We start from the raw sequence: 17,381 nt of genomic DNA, 5'->3' as shown, positions 1-17,381 counted from the left end.
TTCCTTTCCTGGCTGGGAAGTTCTGGCTAGGCCTTTCCCTTGTCAAGCACAATTCTCCTTGTTTTTACTTTGTCACCTTTAACAACAAACCTGTCTCCTGCCAGAAATAGTAAATACTCTTTACGGTAGGAAGACGCTATTGATACCAGTTTTCACGATCACCTGTACTAACTGCTAGTGTGGCAGCTGTGGCTGTTGTGAAAGTGATGTAGCTATGACTGCTGTGGAGGCTAAAAGGAGAAGCGATCACTTGGTTTTCCATTTCTTCAAGGAAACTTACTTACATAAAAAATATGTTCGTAGCACGTGTGGCTGTGGATACACATGCTTTGCATGCTCCTGCCATCTAGTGTCACACTAGAACGTTTGCAAGTTGTTTTTCTTTGAAGACATTTTAGGTCTCGGCTGTAGACTGCGCACATGCTATTTGTACTGATGTGGGCTTCAGCCCTTCCATAGACTTGCCATTTGCTGGCTCCCACGTGGTTTTGTTATACCTTCTCCCCATTGGGCCACGACATGCATGCTTCATGCCACTTCCTGACGTTGGCACTCCTCGAAATCAGTGACCAAGTACTGCAAACATACGCACTGGCCATTTTATCGCATTTTTTTCGGGACTGTTTTTTTTATTTGTGTACAATGCCATGGACTCAGCCCGGGCACGCGGCTTTCCTCCCACAGTTTTTAGGAGACTCTCAAAGATGTCAAACTAATAAATATCACGAGCAGGACAGAGCTTTGTAGTGTAGCTTGAGGATGTTTCCACTGAGGTAAAATCTAGTTTTCAAAAGTGCCTTTTAATTTATCCTAGTAAATAGAGTATTTTCTCTCATTCCTGCACGAGAACCCCTTCCGTGCTCATGACGAGCTCAGCTCGTCATGAGGCACGGTGGCCGTGTGCTATGACACGCGCAGCGCTCGTCCGCCCCCCAGCGTCGCGGGGGAATTAGCCCCGCGGCGAAGGTGTTAACCTCTGCCTGTAACCTAAATATATATTAATTATTTTGTTCCCATTTCTCTTGGCTTTCTTTATGTTCTCCTCTCTCTCGCCCCTACCTCCTCTCATTGCTTCACTTTACTTTATGTTCCATTTTCACCTAGTCTTCTTGTCCTGTTTAGTCTTCTTTTCTGTCCCATTGATATTTAATATCTCTGATCTTTCTGTTTTCTGTCCCACTTAATGCTCTAAACTCCCAGCTCGCTTCCTCGTGGTTTTCCAACTTTCATGGCCTCAGTTGTACTAGCATTTATTTTCTCCTTGTAGTTCTGAAACTGACCCATCTTCTGCATGTATGTATTGCAACTTATATAGCGCACGTATCACCCGAAGGCATCAAGGCGCTTGCTTAGGGAACCCGTCCTGGTATTCCCCTGTGAGATATCCCGGCAGGGTATCCACAAGGTGAAAGCCAGGCATCCCGCCGCGAGGGGCCGTAGTGGAGATTAAGCAAGCTATTGCCCTGAGTCGCAGAGTGTGACCCCGTGAGTCGAGTAGTCGATCCCGGCGTGCTTCAAACCTATGCATGTCTCCCAAATGACAGCCTTGCATCTCCACGTTACAAAGGCCATCCTCTCGTCCTGGGAGTTTCATTTAGAAACCTTTGCATTTGCTGCGTTGCTATAATTGGATCAGTTGAAGTGAACCAGGAGGGACTGCAACTCCCAGAATGGATTGGGTTGTAACTTGCAGAATTAGCCCTATTCGAGGTAGGAAGATGGGTATCTGTGAAATGTTCTTTCTTTTAATCTAAACTTTTTTTGCTTTATTTCTTTGAATGAAAGCTCTGCTCCCCAGTTCTTCTATGTAAGGCATGCAGACTGGTTATTAAAGTCATGTTCTACAAAAATGCAATTAAATAGGTGCAGTACAAACCATTACAAGAAAACCGTGCACTTGAAATGATCGGAAGGGGGTTTTGAAAAAGAGCCTCAAAGCTCTGTATTGCTTCTTTTCTTAAAATAAATGTAACCTGTAGAATCACAAAACCTATTGTACTCAAGGAAGCTGGAACTCCCCCTGCACACTGTAGCCGGGTGGTCTGCACCCACATTAGACTCAAGCCGCCGCGCATTACGAAGTAGGGAATCTGCTCTGATCACCCTCTGATCCTACCAAGACCACCCTTCTCTGAATAAAGCTTTGACCAACACATTAGACATACCACACTGGCTCACGAAACGGGTAGTTTCACACAATATTGCTGGTGCTGTACTCTGCTATGTAATAACCCTGCTCTGGCACCTGTCCTGTAGGTGGGTAGTACGTGGGCTGCCTCGCGAACCAGAGACCGATCCCAGTAGTTCTTAACTGCGACTGCACACGTCGACTCAGTATCCCAGAATGCACAGCAGGTCCCCTCCACTTTCAGTTCTTTTTGGAGGCGTATAAAGCTAGACCTGTAGCATTCAGTACATGAACATCTTTCTCCACCGGGGAGGAGGGCGGGCGCTTATGACTATAACAGAGATACCCCTACTACAGACTGGAGTTACAGGTAAAACTACTTCTGTAGTAGGGGATCTCTGTGTATAGTCCTATTCTAGTGAATAAAATGGCAAGCCCATCCACAACACCAAAGCGGCGGTGGAGAAGAAGAAATACCACACCACTACTGTGCGAACAGATTTTGCAGCGAAGCCTGCCCAACCTGAGCATCTGCCTTGGCATCAGAGTCCAGACAGTAATGCCTAGCAAAGGTATGGACCGACTTCCAAGTGGCAGCCCTGCAGATTTCTGCAATGGGAGCATTACGGAGCAAAGCTGTCGTGGCCGCTTTGCCCCTGGTGGAATGAGCCTTAGGCTTACCCCCTAAGGTCTCATTAGCCTTTTGATAACACAATTGTATACAGGACACAATCCACCTCGAGATGGACTGTTTTGAGGTAGCAAGACCAGTCCTGACTGAACCATAGTTGATAAACAATTGGTCTGACCTACGAATATCCTTGGTTTTATCCAGATAAAATTTCAACACCCTTCTGACATCCAGGGAATGAAGAGATCTTTCCGCTGGAGTGGAGGGATTCTGAAAAAATGTAGGTAACGTTATAGTCTGGTTAACATGGCAATCAGAAATAACCTTAGGAAGAAACTTAGGGTGAGTACGCATTACAACCTTAGCAGCATGAAATACAGTATAAGGTTCTTGGCAACACAATGCCTGAATTTCACTCACCCTGCGGGCCGATGTAATGGCTACGAGGAACGCCACCTTCCAGGACAGGTGCTGTAGCGAAGCCTTATGAATAGGTTCAAAAGGCTCCCTCATCAATCTAGACAGCACCACATTCAATTCCCATGAAGGCGAAGGAAGACGAACGGGAGGAAACACTTTCTTGAAGCCTTCCAAAAAATCCTTTATCACAGGAATTTGGAAAAAGGAAGTCTGTGAAGGGCATTTCCTAGATGGACCTTAATGGAATGGAAGTTAAGGCCAGACTGCGCCAACTGCAAAAGATATGGAAGGATGACATCTTCCTTACATGTCGTCTGATCATAGTTCTCGGTCTTGCACCAGATGCAGAATCTCTTCCACTTGTAAGCATGAAAAGTCCTAGTGGAAGGTCTCTTAGCCTCCTTCAGTATGTCCATACAATCCGAAGGGAGATTCAAATGGCCATATTGCACTATCTCAGGAGCCATGCCGCCAAACTCAAAGACGAGAGGTTGGGGTGTACCATCTGTCCCCCGAACTTCGTGAGAAGGTCCGGCCTGTACGGCAGTCGTATGTGAGGAAGAAGAGACCGGTGAAGCAGGTCCGTGAACCACCACTGTCTGGGCCATTCCGGGGCAATTAGGATCATCCTCGTTTGATGAGCACCACCGGAATCAGGGGAATGGGTGGAAAAGCGAACAGAAAGCTGTTCGACCAGTTGATCCATAGCGCATTCCCCAGCGTCCCCTGCTGGTATTACCTGGACGCGAAGTCTCTGCATTTGCTGTTTTCGGCGGTGGCGAACAGATCTACGTTTGGAGTGCCCCACCTGGTGAAGACTTCTCTGAGTACTTCGTCGTTTATGACCCATTCGTGATTTTCCTGAATCAGTCTGCTCAGCGCGTCCGCCTGAACATTTTGTACACCTGGCAGATGGGTAGCCGTTATCGTCAGTCCTCTGGCCAGCAGCCAGTGCCAGATCGCCTACGCCTCCTGTGGCAGAGTGCGCGATCTCGAACCGCCCTGCTTGTTGAGGTAATACATCGTGGTCGTATTGTCTGTCTGTACAAGCAGAGAGTTGGTCTGAAAAGACGGATGAAAGGCCTTCAGTGCCAAGTGAACCGCTCTGAGTTCCAGGAAATTGATATGATACGTGGACTGTCGGGGACCACGTTCCTTGTATCTGTAACTCTCCGGAATGTGCTCCCCAGCCGTGGAGAGAAGCATCCGTCACGATGGTCTGAGTGGGAATGTCCTTGTGAAAGGGAACCCCTTTGAGGAGGTTCTCCGCTGAACACCACCATTTCAGAGACTGTAGAGCATGCAGAGACAGTCGTATCCTGTCGTCCCAGTTTCCTCGCCTCTGGTCCCACTGATCCTCCATACACTCCTGCAGCGGTCTCATGTGCAGTCGTGCGTGAGGAAGATACAGGAGGCCATCGACCCCAGTAGAGAAGACACCGTCCTCGCTGTTGTAGATGGAACGTTCATAAGAGCCTGAGCCTTCCGAAGGAGTGATAAACGTCTCTCCTCCGAAGGAGACACGCTTGCTGACAGCGTATTGATGGAGGCTTCCAAGTACTGGAGACACTGGACCGGAGTCGGAACAGACTTGGACATGTTGATGTGCAACCCCAGCTTGTTCAGGAGAACGGACGTCTTCTGGAAGTGCGATTGCGCTTCCGCGAAGGAGGATGCCTTGATCAACCAAACGCCCAGGTACGGGTAGACAAACACCTTGTTCTTTCTCAGGTGTGCCGCTACCACTGTCATGCATTTTGAAAAGGTCCTGGGCGCACACAGACTTGAGCCCGAACGGCAGTACTGTGTATTGATAGTGATTGCCGCCGACTTGGAATCGCAGGAACGTCCGGTGTTTCTGTGCAATGGGCACATGGAAGTACGCATCCTGTAGGTCTAGCGCGCACAGCCAGTCTCCCCTTTGCAGTTGAGGGTAAATCTGGTGCAAAGACAGCATGCAAAACTTTTCCCTGCGAATCCATTTGTTTGCCTGCCGCAAATCCAGAATGGGCCTGAACTCGTTCTTGTCTTTCTTGCGTACCAGAAAGAACCGTGAGTAAAGACCTCTTCCCCTTTGAGACAGAGGGACGTCTTCTATCGCCCTTTTTCTTAACAGGGTGTCAGCCTCTGCCTGGAGCTCGCGCAGCTGAAGCTGCGAGCAAACCGGTGGAATTGCTGGAGGCGGGCTGATGAACCGAAGACTGTATCAATTGCAAACAATATTCAGCACCCACTTGTCCGGAGTAATTTTTCTCCACTCTGCCTGGTAGTATTGGACACTTCCCCCCCCCCCCCACCGGAGTGGGTAACTGAGGACGGGGAAGTAACAGCTCAGGGCCTAGACCCGGCCGGGCCCTTGGTCGTGGTGGCAGATTGCTGCCCACCCCGGCCCTTCTAACGTTTTTGGAAGGGCCTCCTCTGGAACTGCTGTTGTTGTTGTTGCTGTCCAGTTTGCTGGCCTCTCCCCCTGCCCTGCGCCCCATACCGTCTCTGGAACGGGCGGTAGATCTTCTTTTGTTCCTTGGGCTTCTCCAACCCGACAGCCGTCAGGGTTTCAGCCTCTGCCTTCATCCTGGCCATTTCATCGTCAGCGTGCTTCCCAAAGAGTCTCGCCCGAAAAGGGTAAGTTGGCCACCCTCTGTTGGGCCTCAGGTTTCAAGGACGTAAGCCGCAGCCAGGCATGATGTCTCTGGTTGATTCCATGGCAGTACCCGTGGGCTGCCAGGAGCGATGAATCCGCAGCTGCACTGATCAGTTGATTAGAGACCAGCAGCCCCTCGTTCGGGATCTCCATGAAATCCTCCCTCTTCTCTTTGGGCAGGGGGTCAGCGAACTGTTGGAGGGACTCCCACAGAGCCCGATCGTACCTCCCCCAACAACGCCGAGGCACTCGCGGCCTTCATGAAGGTGGCGGACGTCCCGCAGATCTTCCTGCCTGCCGAATCCATCCAGCGGCTCTCCGTGTCTGGAGGCACTGTAGATGACAAGGGGGTGGCATGTTGTTTCCGCGCCGCCGTCACTATCACCGAATCCGGTGCTGGATCCACCCTGAGAAATGCTGGGTCCGAGTCAGGAGCCCTGTACTTCTTTTGGAGCCTGGAGGGGGCTGACTTCGTAGTCGCGGGAGTGAGGAACAACTCCATGACGGGCTCCTCCAAACCCGGGACTAACAGAGGTCGAGACAGTTGCTTTTTATGAAGCGTCTCAAAAATGACTGAGGTCGTCGGCGTGGGCACAGTGAGCGTGATGCCCAGCTTGTTCGCCCCTCTCAGCAGTACATCCTGGAAGGATACAATGTTGTCCACAGGGGACGCCCTCATCCGAGGGGACCCTGACAGGGTAGGAGAGTAGCCCCTGGCGCTGGACGAATCCGTACGAGATCTAGACCTGCCCCTCCTGTGGCGCCGTCTAGATCTGGTAGACGAATGATGGCGACTCCTGGGTCTCCCTCTCCGTCCGGAGCGGGATCTAGACCTCCTCTGCCTGGGTCGTTCCGCAGGTCTCAGCGGCGGAAGTTGTGGCGGCCTGAACGGGAGCCTCGGAAGAAGAGGGCCCTGCAGGCGAAGTCGGAAAGCGTGGCAACGAGGTAGACCTCAGTGGAGCCGGTGGACGCCCCTGAGGTGGCGGCGGTGGATTCGGTAGCAGCCCACGAGGCGGCGGAGGAGGAGGATGCTGAGGAGGATGCGGCGGCAAAGGCGGCGTCGGAATCCGAGGGGGCGGATCCTTTGGCAACGGAGGCGGTGGTTAGGGTGACCTCGGTTTAGGGGGCGAGTATACCACAGAGTACACAGAGCCCGGAGACTTCTCTCTCCTCTTCTTTTTAGCCTGACCCGACCGGGGAGACCGAGAGGCCGTGCCCCCTGTCTGTGAATGACATCGCCGCTGTGCCCCCTGTCTGTGAATGACGTCGCCACTGTGCCCCCGATGATCTGGAGGAACTTCTGGTGTCAGAACGTCTCCTGGAGGACGAAGCCTTCCTCTTAGGTGCCGAGCCCCTCTTCGGCATCGACGAACGCCGTCTCGACAACGACTAACGCCGTCTCGACGTCTCCTTCTCGACGACGAAGATCGCCGTGACCTCGACGCTCTTCGTCTCGACGTCTATGATCTTCGCAACGTCGACTATCTCCTCTTCGACGGCGAGTCGACATCGCTTCGACGGCGAGCGCCGGCGTGACTTCTCTCGACGTAGAGTACCCGATGTCTACCTCGACTGAGGTCTCGACGTCAGTCCCCTCGATGTCGAACGTCGACGCCGCTTCAACCCTGATCCCGGGGGAGTCGGGGAACAGACTGTGGTCATTCCTCTCGACGCCGACGTCGAGGCTATCGATGTCGACGGAGACCGGTGGCGTTTTCTGGCCTTCTTCTCACTGGGGAGCCCCTCAGAGGCCTCAGCACGGGCAGATGAAGCAGATCCAGCATGCCCAGACCCACCTTGACCTTTTCTCTGCTCCAATCCTTGGAGCCTTATCTTCTCTGTCCTTCAGGGTCCTGGAGGTGAAAGTCTGGCAAATCTTACACTCAGGAACATGTGCAGAAGGGAGACACAGGATACACACCTCGTGTGGATCGGACTTGGCCTTCTTCCTAGAGCATTCAGGGCATTTATCAAATAGGGCAGGCATATTTGATAAATGAAGGCTCAGAATTACCAGAAAAACACCAGTCTTTAAGGAAGGCTCAAACACACGTCGAGTGAACACACTCTAACACTTTAAAAGTGCAAAAAAATTGAAATAAACCCTAAAAGGGAGAGCTCAATGCCCCAGGGTCCTGCTAACAGGAGCCGGAAAAAAGAACTGAAAGTGGAGGGGGCCTGCTGTGCATTCTGGGATACTGAGAGTTCTAGAAAGTTTCCTTAAAGGCACAGTATCCTGTTTTGAGCCACATAATGGCAGCCTATGGGGTTTGTCTGTCCACCCCTTCCTCTCTATCTTCCAGAGGCTTTCTTGGTAAAAGGGGAAGGTTTTCTGAGAGAGAAACTTGGCAGGCTGTGCTGAATTTTATTTTGGTGGAATATCTAGTTAAAGTACTGGACAGTGTAGCCTTTGTAGTATAGGCTGCATTATTTGTCCTTAAATTCTCTCTTAGGTGTCAATGCAGGACTGCACATTGAGACAGCCTAAGAGATTATTTTTGATTGCTCCGGGGTCCCCGCACATGAGCGGGACTATTCACTAGATTATGACTATAACAGAGATACCCCTACTACAGTACTGGCGTTACAGGTACGAAACTACTCCTTGTTCTTAACTGCGACTTAACAAGTAGACTCAGTGGCTTGTAAACACACGTGAGCATACTTAAACACTTTTGGATGGGATAGGAGATGGTTTTCGTTCGGCCAAAATGAATATCTTAACTTTAGTTCTAAAAAAAACTCTCTGCTCCAATGCAACCTAATGGGGAAATTAAATTTGCAGGATATTTGTTCTGCTTCTCCCACTTAAGTGTTCACCCACTTTTGCAATTATGATAATGGATTTCCATCTGTTTTGCTTCAAAGAGAAGCTTTTACTTGTTAGGTCGGCAGCAGTGCCTATAAATAGTGGCGCAGTTGTAAAACGGGTGTCACCCATGACTTTTTTTTTACTTTGATTTGCCGGTCTTGGCGGTCTTCCTGTAAAGTGTTTTTTTCTAAAAATATTCTCTCCATCTAATTTTTTTAGATGGACATCAGTTTTTCACTCAAACGAGTCTCTGCTGAAGGGCATCGTGCCTCGCCGGCCATCAAGCCCTATCCCATCCAGGGACCTCTAGCATCACCTCTTCCATCTGAAGTACACTCCAAAGGGAACACCAAAGCCAGCACTGAAGATACTGTTAAAGCCCCAAGCCTAGTTGTGAGCTGGATCTCAAGAGTTGCAGACATCAATACTACAGAGACAAGTCACTAGACGGAGCTTGACGCAACACTGAAATGTCTCTTTATACATCCTTTGACAGGGAACATTTTCTGAAAAAATAAAAAGTGTCTGACAAAGCCAACAGACACTGCCTCAATACCCTCCTCTGAGGACCCTTTGGAACTGGTCGCCAAGAAATATTAGGACAGGGGCACAAGCCCCCACTTATATGTTCTACAACCAACTCCCCCAACTCTGCCAACACCACCTACACTCCCTCTACCAAATCCTCTCCCTCCACCAGAGTTGCCTAAGGAGAGCAAAAGACTTGATGATGCAGGCAAGAGGGTAATGGTAGTGACAGTCACACACTAGTGTATAGCTAATTGTCAAGGTAAATCATGTCAGTGGAAGGAGATGGAGGTAACTCTTAAGACCCATTCCAGACAAGCAGAGAAAGGGGGTGGAGGAGATTATATCTGAGGGCAAGACCATCTTGAATATCAGCTTTCCTTGTAGGTTTGAGTCTGCAAGCAGACTGCAGGGGCTTTAACAACAGTGTCCTCCTCAAATGACATACTAATCTTTCCATCTCTGGGTTATAACCAAAGGTCCTGCACAATCTCCTCCGATTCCTGTTCTATGAGGAGCATCTTTTTGGCACTGTGGTAGACAAAAAGCTGGAAACCAAATCAAGGACCTGGAGATTGCAAAGTCTATGCATGACCTGCACTCTTCAACTGCAGTAGGCCCTTTTTGTCTGCAACAACCCAGGAAACCTTCCTAAAGACAGCAGCACACCTTCCACTAACATGCCAGAAGCTCATCAGATGTTAAACCAGGCTACATATATGGGAAAAAAAGAGAAAAGGCCGAGATGACCATGGTAAAGGCACTTCCACCTGTAAGAAGTGACTCCCCAGCTCCCCCACTACCCCTATAATCACACCTTGCCTGTATGGGTTGGTAGGGAAGAAGAATAAAAGATTCCTTTTCTCGCTTGGAGAAAATCAAATCTGACCAGTGGGCTTTAGTGATGCTCACTGCAGCACATGCCTAGAACATCTCAAAACACCTCCCAGCATTCCAACCAACAGACCCATTCTCAGCAGAAACCATCTCATTCTCCTCAAGGAAGAGGTGCAAGCACTTCTTTAGATTGGGGTAGTGCCTCCACCCCATCGAAGAAAAGACATACTCACTCTTTATTCCCAAAATGGACAGCTCTCTCAGGCTTCTAAACAAATACATATTTTTCAACATATACATTTCTACAACCATGCAGGAAATCATCCCTCTTCTCTGACGGGCATTGTACCGGACTAAGCTCGGCCTAGTATACGTTTACTTCCAGATATCCATCTACCATGCCCATCGCAGGCAGTGAGGGCTGACATGGCTCTTGGGTGGCGAGGTGGGAGGGTCGCGTGGAGGAAGGGTCGCTTGCGTTGCGGGGGGTGGGGGGGCAGACTTCTTCCTACAGTTGAACATTTTTGCAAATTGCAATGCTACCACTAACGAGAAAGCATTGTATCTCAACAGAGCTTGGTGCCTTACAGGTGGCAAACCAGCTGTAGCAGTCAGCATCGCTCACTTTCCTCGGCGTGTGGAGCAAATTATTTTAATTTTTCAACTTGTCTAGTATCCTGAGGTGAGCTTGAAGGGTAGCTTTTAAAAGATTCAAACTTAGTCAAACTCCCTTATTTATTGTTGATAGGCTTTCTAGCCAAGTTCATTCCACATATTTCACTAGAATTTCAGTGTGGTTTGCTATTTTTAGATTAGTGGTTGATTTAAACATTGAACCCAGTTTTTTTTTTTTACTACACCATGTTTATTCTGAGTTTTTCTTTTTCTGCAACTACTGAACTACTGATGCAGGTAGTAGTTGTGCTTTTTCTGGGCAGTAATTCTCTGGGTTATTGTAGCCAGTAGAAGATGCCATTAAAGAGTAAAGCTTCACTCTTCATCATCAATCTACGGACATTAAAAATGACATGATCAAATTGACGTAATTGTATAGAGTGCAAAACTTTAGTTCGCCAGCGTGAGAACTTTCTTTGGACTGGCAGTTTCATAATAGATGCTAGGGTCTGGTGTCCTGCAATTTAATTTTGTTTTCCAAGAAAGACTTAGCGTGTTGTGACCGATAATAATCATGAGGTATCAATTTTCATACACCATATCCACCAAACAATTATTTGTTTAGATCCTTTCAGGAGATGGCGCCCTTTTAAGAGCTCTATCAAAACCTAAACTAACTTGCAAGGGTTTGGTCTTACCAGAGATTTCAGGAGCATCAACAATTAGTAGATGGGACATTGAAAGATGGGATGTTGGTTCTTGCTTTTTTGCAGTTGGTGCATAATACAAAACAGTGAAGTGATTAAATGAGTATATTGGGGTGAAAGACATCAAAGGAGTACCCCTGCAGGCTTGTGCCAGCTAAAAACGTGCAGTTGGTTTTAAGCAACTGTTGGTAGTGATGATGCATGGCAGCGCTTTGTATGGCTTGGAGGCTTGAGAAAGGGTCCTTCTTAGCAAGGAAAGTATAGCGTGTATGTCTACATTGTTAATGAAGTGATAGCTGTGTGATGAACGGATTGAAGAGCTGCTCTACTCTTTTTCATCTGATGTAGTGGTGTAAATATTTGCGGGCCATGTCTGTTGGATGCCATTTGTCTGCTGCTTAATACAGAGAGGTTTGGGTATGAAACAAGGTGCCTAATGCTACTTTATGGAGGGATTCGCCAGGCTACATGCTAGATGTTTAAGCTTTCTGGACATTAGCCTAGTTTTTCAGAAACTAGTAAAAACTAAAGTGGTTGATGCTAAACTATTCTTAGATTACTGAGAGGAGTATTACATGGTTTTATATATTTAATCAAGTCTTGCGGCATTTGGGGGTCTCTTGGGAGATTTATTGTCTGTTCTCCTGTGTCTGCTTCAGACGCTAAGCAGAACCTCTGGGTTTGTAGCTCTGTGACTTTCAATTGTCTTCTCTAAATCTACCACTTAATTGATCACCATCACACTTCTATTCTTTCTACCTGCTCTTCGTTCAAGGAAGGAAAGGTACAATGAAATGTGAGCATAGCAAACCTGTACAAGCCATAAGCATATCTTAGTGCTGCCACTACAGAGGGCTATACTTGTTCATCGGGACTCTAGTCTCCTCTGCGGGGTTTAAGTTGGTACAAGCATGTAATAATTCAGATTTGTAAAGCGCACATATATCCGCCCTTAAGATTTCAAGGCGCTGGGGGCCGTAGGGGAGAGTAAGTGAGCTATTGTCCAGAGTCACATGATGCTGAGCTGCCTCTGGGGATCAAACCGTGAGCCCCGCACTCCATGGTCAGCCGCACTGGCGGCTGTGCCACACCTCCACTGGTGGGCAACAGTATGACAATTTTCTGCAACTGGGCTCGACTTGTAGCACGATAAACTCCAACGTGACAGTTCTTAAGGTCCTGCAAGGTGTATTTACCGTAACTGTCCCTGCAACTTTCTGTCCAATTCCCAGGTTCACAATAGCAGTACCTTTTGGATTTCCGCTCATTTATGTACTCCAAAGCGTACCATAGGCCCGCCGATACACTTCCTCCTCCTATTCAGTTTCCACAGTGGTTGAATGAAGCTGAAATTATATTTTGCTTTTTGCCAAGTTACAGTTTCCCTAGTTTGTGATCGTGTCTGTTAAGAGCAATAAAATTCTTCTAAATGTTTTGCAGAAGCGAAGTTCAAGAATGAATGTCTTGAGTAGCCAGAGTCCATTACATCCTTCTACACTCAGCACAGGTAACTGTAGCTGCCAACCTGCAGCTTCCCATATTGCTATCTATACTTGCATGAAAATGTTTGAAAGGCACTAGAAAAATGTTGCAACAATGTTCAGTCATGGCCTACTGATAGTCTCATCAAGTAAGCACTTGCAACTGTATTTCACCACATGGGGTCTTCAATAGGATCATCAGAGATACCCAATGCTGCATGTTCGTCAAACTTAAAATAAACTAAAAGGTTTGTGGAGTTGTCTTCAGCAATGAACTGCACTGCCAACTTTGTGGTGATCCAGTTCGTTGCAGAATAGAAGCATTTTTTTGCCATCAGTTTAAAAGCATACAATGAGCTAGTTGTACTTGCCAAAACCAGCTTGAAAAGTAGTTAATGTGCTGTAGTATCACAAGGCAAAGATAAGGTTTCATATTATTTGGAGAGAGAAAGGCTAGTGGTGGGGGCAGATTGCATGTCCAGATAAGCTCGAATTGGACTCCAAGTCAAAATGGTCCACTTCAGCTAGTAACCAGACATGATTGTTGTAACCGTTGTACCCAAAGCAGCGCGAGTACAGCTCTTCTCTTACCTGCAGTTCGTTGAGACTTGGGCTTGTAAATGACCCCAGACAGACCACATGCCCTTTTGTTTTTTGGACTGTCCTAAGCCTAGGGCACCATACAGGTGAGTGGTGCCTAGTTCAGAATGTGTAGTTTTGCCAAGACAAACAGTGAGGAAACTCCTTGCTCCTCGCCATGTCATGTTCAGAAAGGAGCCTGTTTGGGATGTGTTTATCTAGCCAATACATGAGCTTTTATTTGTCCATGTATTGGCTAGATAAACAAACTTAAATGTCCTTCAGTTCAGTAACACCCAACCAGTGTCATTCATAGGAGTTTGACAGTTCGGTTCTGTCTCGCGTGGGATCCTGATCTTGTTACAGTTGTGTTTTTCGGTAGATAATGTCATTTCTCTGAGTCAACACCAGTTCCTAACAAGAGGTTGGAGTATCGATACACTTGTACTAGAATTTAAAATGTGTGGGTTGAGTCCTGTTTAGACTTTGATTTATTGCTATAGAAAATGTAACTTCCTCTATGTAGATATCTTTTTTTCAAATCTGTTCAAAACTTGTGGTAATTAATAAGAGCTTTCCTTTAGGGCTTCATTCCCACTAGTGGTCACTCTTGACAGGTATTAGTAGTAGACGGCAACAATTTGAAGCGAACACCCTTTTTGCAGCAGTAGTGGAAAAAGTCAGAACAGTTTACAGATGCGCCCACCATTTGACCCCTCAGTCGAAACATTGACATACTAAAGTAGTGATATATGTTAGTACAGTTCTAGCACCAGTTAAACGGTCTCACTGATGCTTATTTCATGTTGGCAACTGAACATGCTTACTTGTCCAGCAAAATGTTCAGTGATGTCTCTTAACCGTGCTTGTTTTCTGTGGCTTGATATAATTTGAATGGAACGATATTATTCATGTGAAATTCATTCTAGCTCTCCTTTAATTGCTTTTCCAGTGGTTCGGTGATGGGGAGGCAAAAAAAATAAAATAATATATATAGCTAAACGGTGGTTACTAAAAGTGTGGAGTAACTCACTTTAAGGGCGTTTTATGGTTTGGTTCTTACATTTAGTTACTTTACGGGTGCATTTTAGAGTTTTTCCGCTTCTGATGCCCAATCCATTATTTCCATTTTTGGCATAGAGAAACGAACCACAGAAGTAAGTTATAGCAGTGGAGAGCAATGAATTCAAATACAGATGAGCTAAACATTTAAAGCAATTTATGCAAACATGAAGGTTGTGAAATTTTAAAACCTTACTGCAAGGCTTATCAGAACTGCTTTATATACCATACGAATGAGGTTTTTTTTTTCTATAAACCTTACGTTGAAGGATTTTTCTGGTTCTAATCCAGAACCTTAAACCACTTACACTATTCAGTAGTTCTTTTCTGTGCCAGGATATCTCCCATGCATTCACTGCCCCAACCTAAAAAAAGACTTGAATACGGACATTGTTGCAGCATATATGGAACACCGCCTGACAATCCCTGTATGTAGCCCATAAAGTGCAGGATTTTGACCGTGCCTGCATTTTATTCTGAAACTTTGTCCTATATGTTGGGTGCACAAGGGATCCTCCATGGACGATTACTTGACATGGTTGTGTTGGGAATAACACTTGTATTTGGATACTCTCCTTCCTCAAACTAACAGGTGGATTTCTTACAGTTGGTATCAGTCTTTGTAAAGAACTTAAAAATCCTTTAACAAAGTTAAATCCATGAATGGTTTGAGTTTTGTAGAGACAAACTTTGACCGCATGCTTGTATTAACTAGTATTCTTGACTCTGCCCGTGTAGTCATGCTTGAAGACACTAGTTATGGGCCCTTTGAATGGTACTCTTTCAATTATTGCCAGCTTGACATTCACTATGCCTAGTACTGCCGGATCTACTTTCCTTTTTCAAAAGGAAGCAAGAAAAATGTCTGCAGTCCTTATTTGATGGCCACAGATCAGGTGAAGAATTGTAGGGCACAGACCAGCATAATGTATGTGGAGAAGTAAAATTAATTCTGCTCACTGAGTTTACTGATCTCAATTCGTAGATGGTAGACAATAGGGATACATGAGACAGGAACATGTTCTAATCCTCCCCCACCCCCCAGCCCCCTTCTACTACCAGTCCCCTCCAGGTTTTTGTTGAAAATCTGTTAACATAACCAGTGCCTGAGCCGATTTTCTAAATGTTTAACCAAACAGCCTGCTCTGATTAAAAGATTGAAAAGAAATGTACTATGGCTTGACCTGCCAATTTTAATGCTACTGAAATAAATTGGCAAATTGAAGAGAACAGTTACAATGGGAGAGGATGGCAACAAGAGTGGTTGCAAAATGAGGGGGAGAAGTTGAAGGATGTAAACAGCCGCCAGTAAGGATGAATATTGTTTTGAGCAGGAACCTGCTTGTCACAAATTAAAATGGTGTAATAAAAAATACATGTATGGCTGATCTGGAAACTCAATGGATGAAGGAGTGGTCCAAGACCGCCAGTATGGTTATTCATAAATGTAGTGTGAAGTAGTGGTGCAGGGTGAAGCAAGTTACAGATTCTAGTAGCACACAAACATTGGGTCAGAGTGTATTGTTTTCCAAAAGCAAAAGGTTTACGTCTGTGCAGTCTAGAGACTGTTGACCTCCAAAAGTATTCAACGTTTTAGGTTTTTTAGGTCTCGGCTAAAAGACGCGCGGAAGCGCGTCTCCGCCGAGATCTTATGTTAGGGAGTGTGCTCCCCAGGAGACAGTTTGGGGCGCGCGCATCCCTGGAGCCGATTTGAAACGGGAACGCGCGCTGTGGCCAGGCGCTGTCTCCTGGGAAGCGCAAGCACCACACACGCATGCGCATACACACACAAGCACTCATGCACGCACGCACATACATACATACATACAGAGACACACCCCCCCTGACACATACGCGCGCACACACACAAGTGCACCGAGGCCCCCCCTCCCCCGCCGTCGCATACACACACGCGCATACACGCACACACACAAGTGCACCAAGCCCCCCCAGCCTTTTGAAACTTACCTGGGCAATGTCGGGGACTCTTCTCTCAGCACGCGGCGCCCAACCTCCTGCTAGCGCGGCCCCGGGTCTCCACACCGCTCACAGGAGCCCCGGGCCGCGAGACGCATCGACTCCGCCTGCCTCCTCTTCCGGTCTGGACGTGGCCCCGCCCCCGTCACAGGCGACCGTGCCTGACTTCCGGGGCGGCCTCCGTGTATTCCGTCCGTGGATTCTTTCCGTCTTCTGTTTTTCTTGTTATTATTCTCTCTTCTGCTGGATCAAGGTCTGTTTGGTTCGCATTCCCAGTTTTTGGGCTCTGAGTATCGGCTTTTGTTTTTCGTTGGAGACAGCCTCACGTCTTTGGGATATTAATTTTGTTTTGAAAGCCGTCCATATATTGTGACTGCAGCCTCTGGATCCTGGGAGGGAGTGAAGTGCTTGTGCCTAGTTACATCTCTGTTTCGGCGTCCTCGTCTCTGTTCCTCTGTCTCTACCTCCCTGCGCCTCTCCTTCCACCGTCTCCTCCCTCTTCTCCCCCTCGTCTCTTCTCCCCCTGTTGTTTCGCCAGCCGCCTGCAGCTCACCTTCCATCCCCTGATCGCCTCATCCCTCCGGACGGGCTGCGTGGATCTCACCGGACTCGATAGCGCGTGAGATAAGGGATCGGAGTGGGGTCAGTGAAAGTAAACCATACATGGAGGAGCAAGGCCTTCAGTGCAGGAAGTATCCACAGTAACACATTCATTCAGGAAAAAGTCTCATATTATTTTCTCTACCACGCTAGCCATATATTTGTGTACCTATACATAGACATAGCATTGTTGATGTCTGCTGTCTCAGGTGTCAGTATCTCGTCCACCTCCATTGAATTCTGGAACTTGTAGTCCTAAACTGTAAGCCACTTGCAAACAAAAACCTATAATGGAGTGAAGTGCTTGTGCCTAGTTCTAAGGTAATTACAATACATAGCACATTAATTACAATACATAGCACA

At 47.3% G+C, this 17,381-nt stretch overlaps 1 protein-coding gene across 4 annotated transcripts in view; it reads left to right on the top strand.

The window, feature by feature from the left end:
* The window catches only part of GRB10 (growth factor receptor bound protein 10), an 807,319-nt gene that overhangs the window by 748,006 nt on the left and 41,932 nt on the right, over nt 1–17,381 (top strand). For 3 of the 4 annotated variants that reach the window (XM_078688120.1, XM_078688119.1, XM_078688121.1), the window contains one exon: nt 12,760–12,826. The exons of the other annotated variant lie outside the window; for it this stretch is intronic. In XM_078688120.1, the coding sequence (XP_078544246.1) occupies nt 12,760–12,826 (67 nt within the window). The remainder of the gene's footprint in view (nt 1–12,759; nt 12,827–17,381) is intronic. 4 annotated transcript variants of the gene reach the window in all.

This window comes from Lissotriton helveticus, chromosome 4_1 (assembly GCF_964261635.1).
Source record: "Lissotriton helveticus chromosome 4_1, aLisHel1.1, whole genome shotgun sequence".
Taxonomy (NCBI): domain Eukaryota; kingdom Metazoa; phylum Chordata; class Amphibia; order Caudata; family Salamandridae; genus Lissotriton; species Lissotriton helveticus.
The sequence above is the reverse complement of the archived record's forward strand: the minus strand, read 5'-3'. Positions and strand labels throughout refer to the sequence as shown.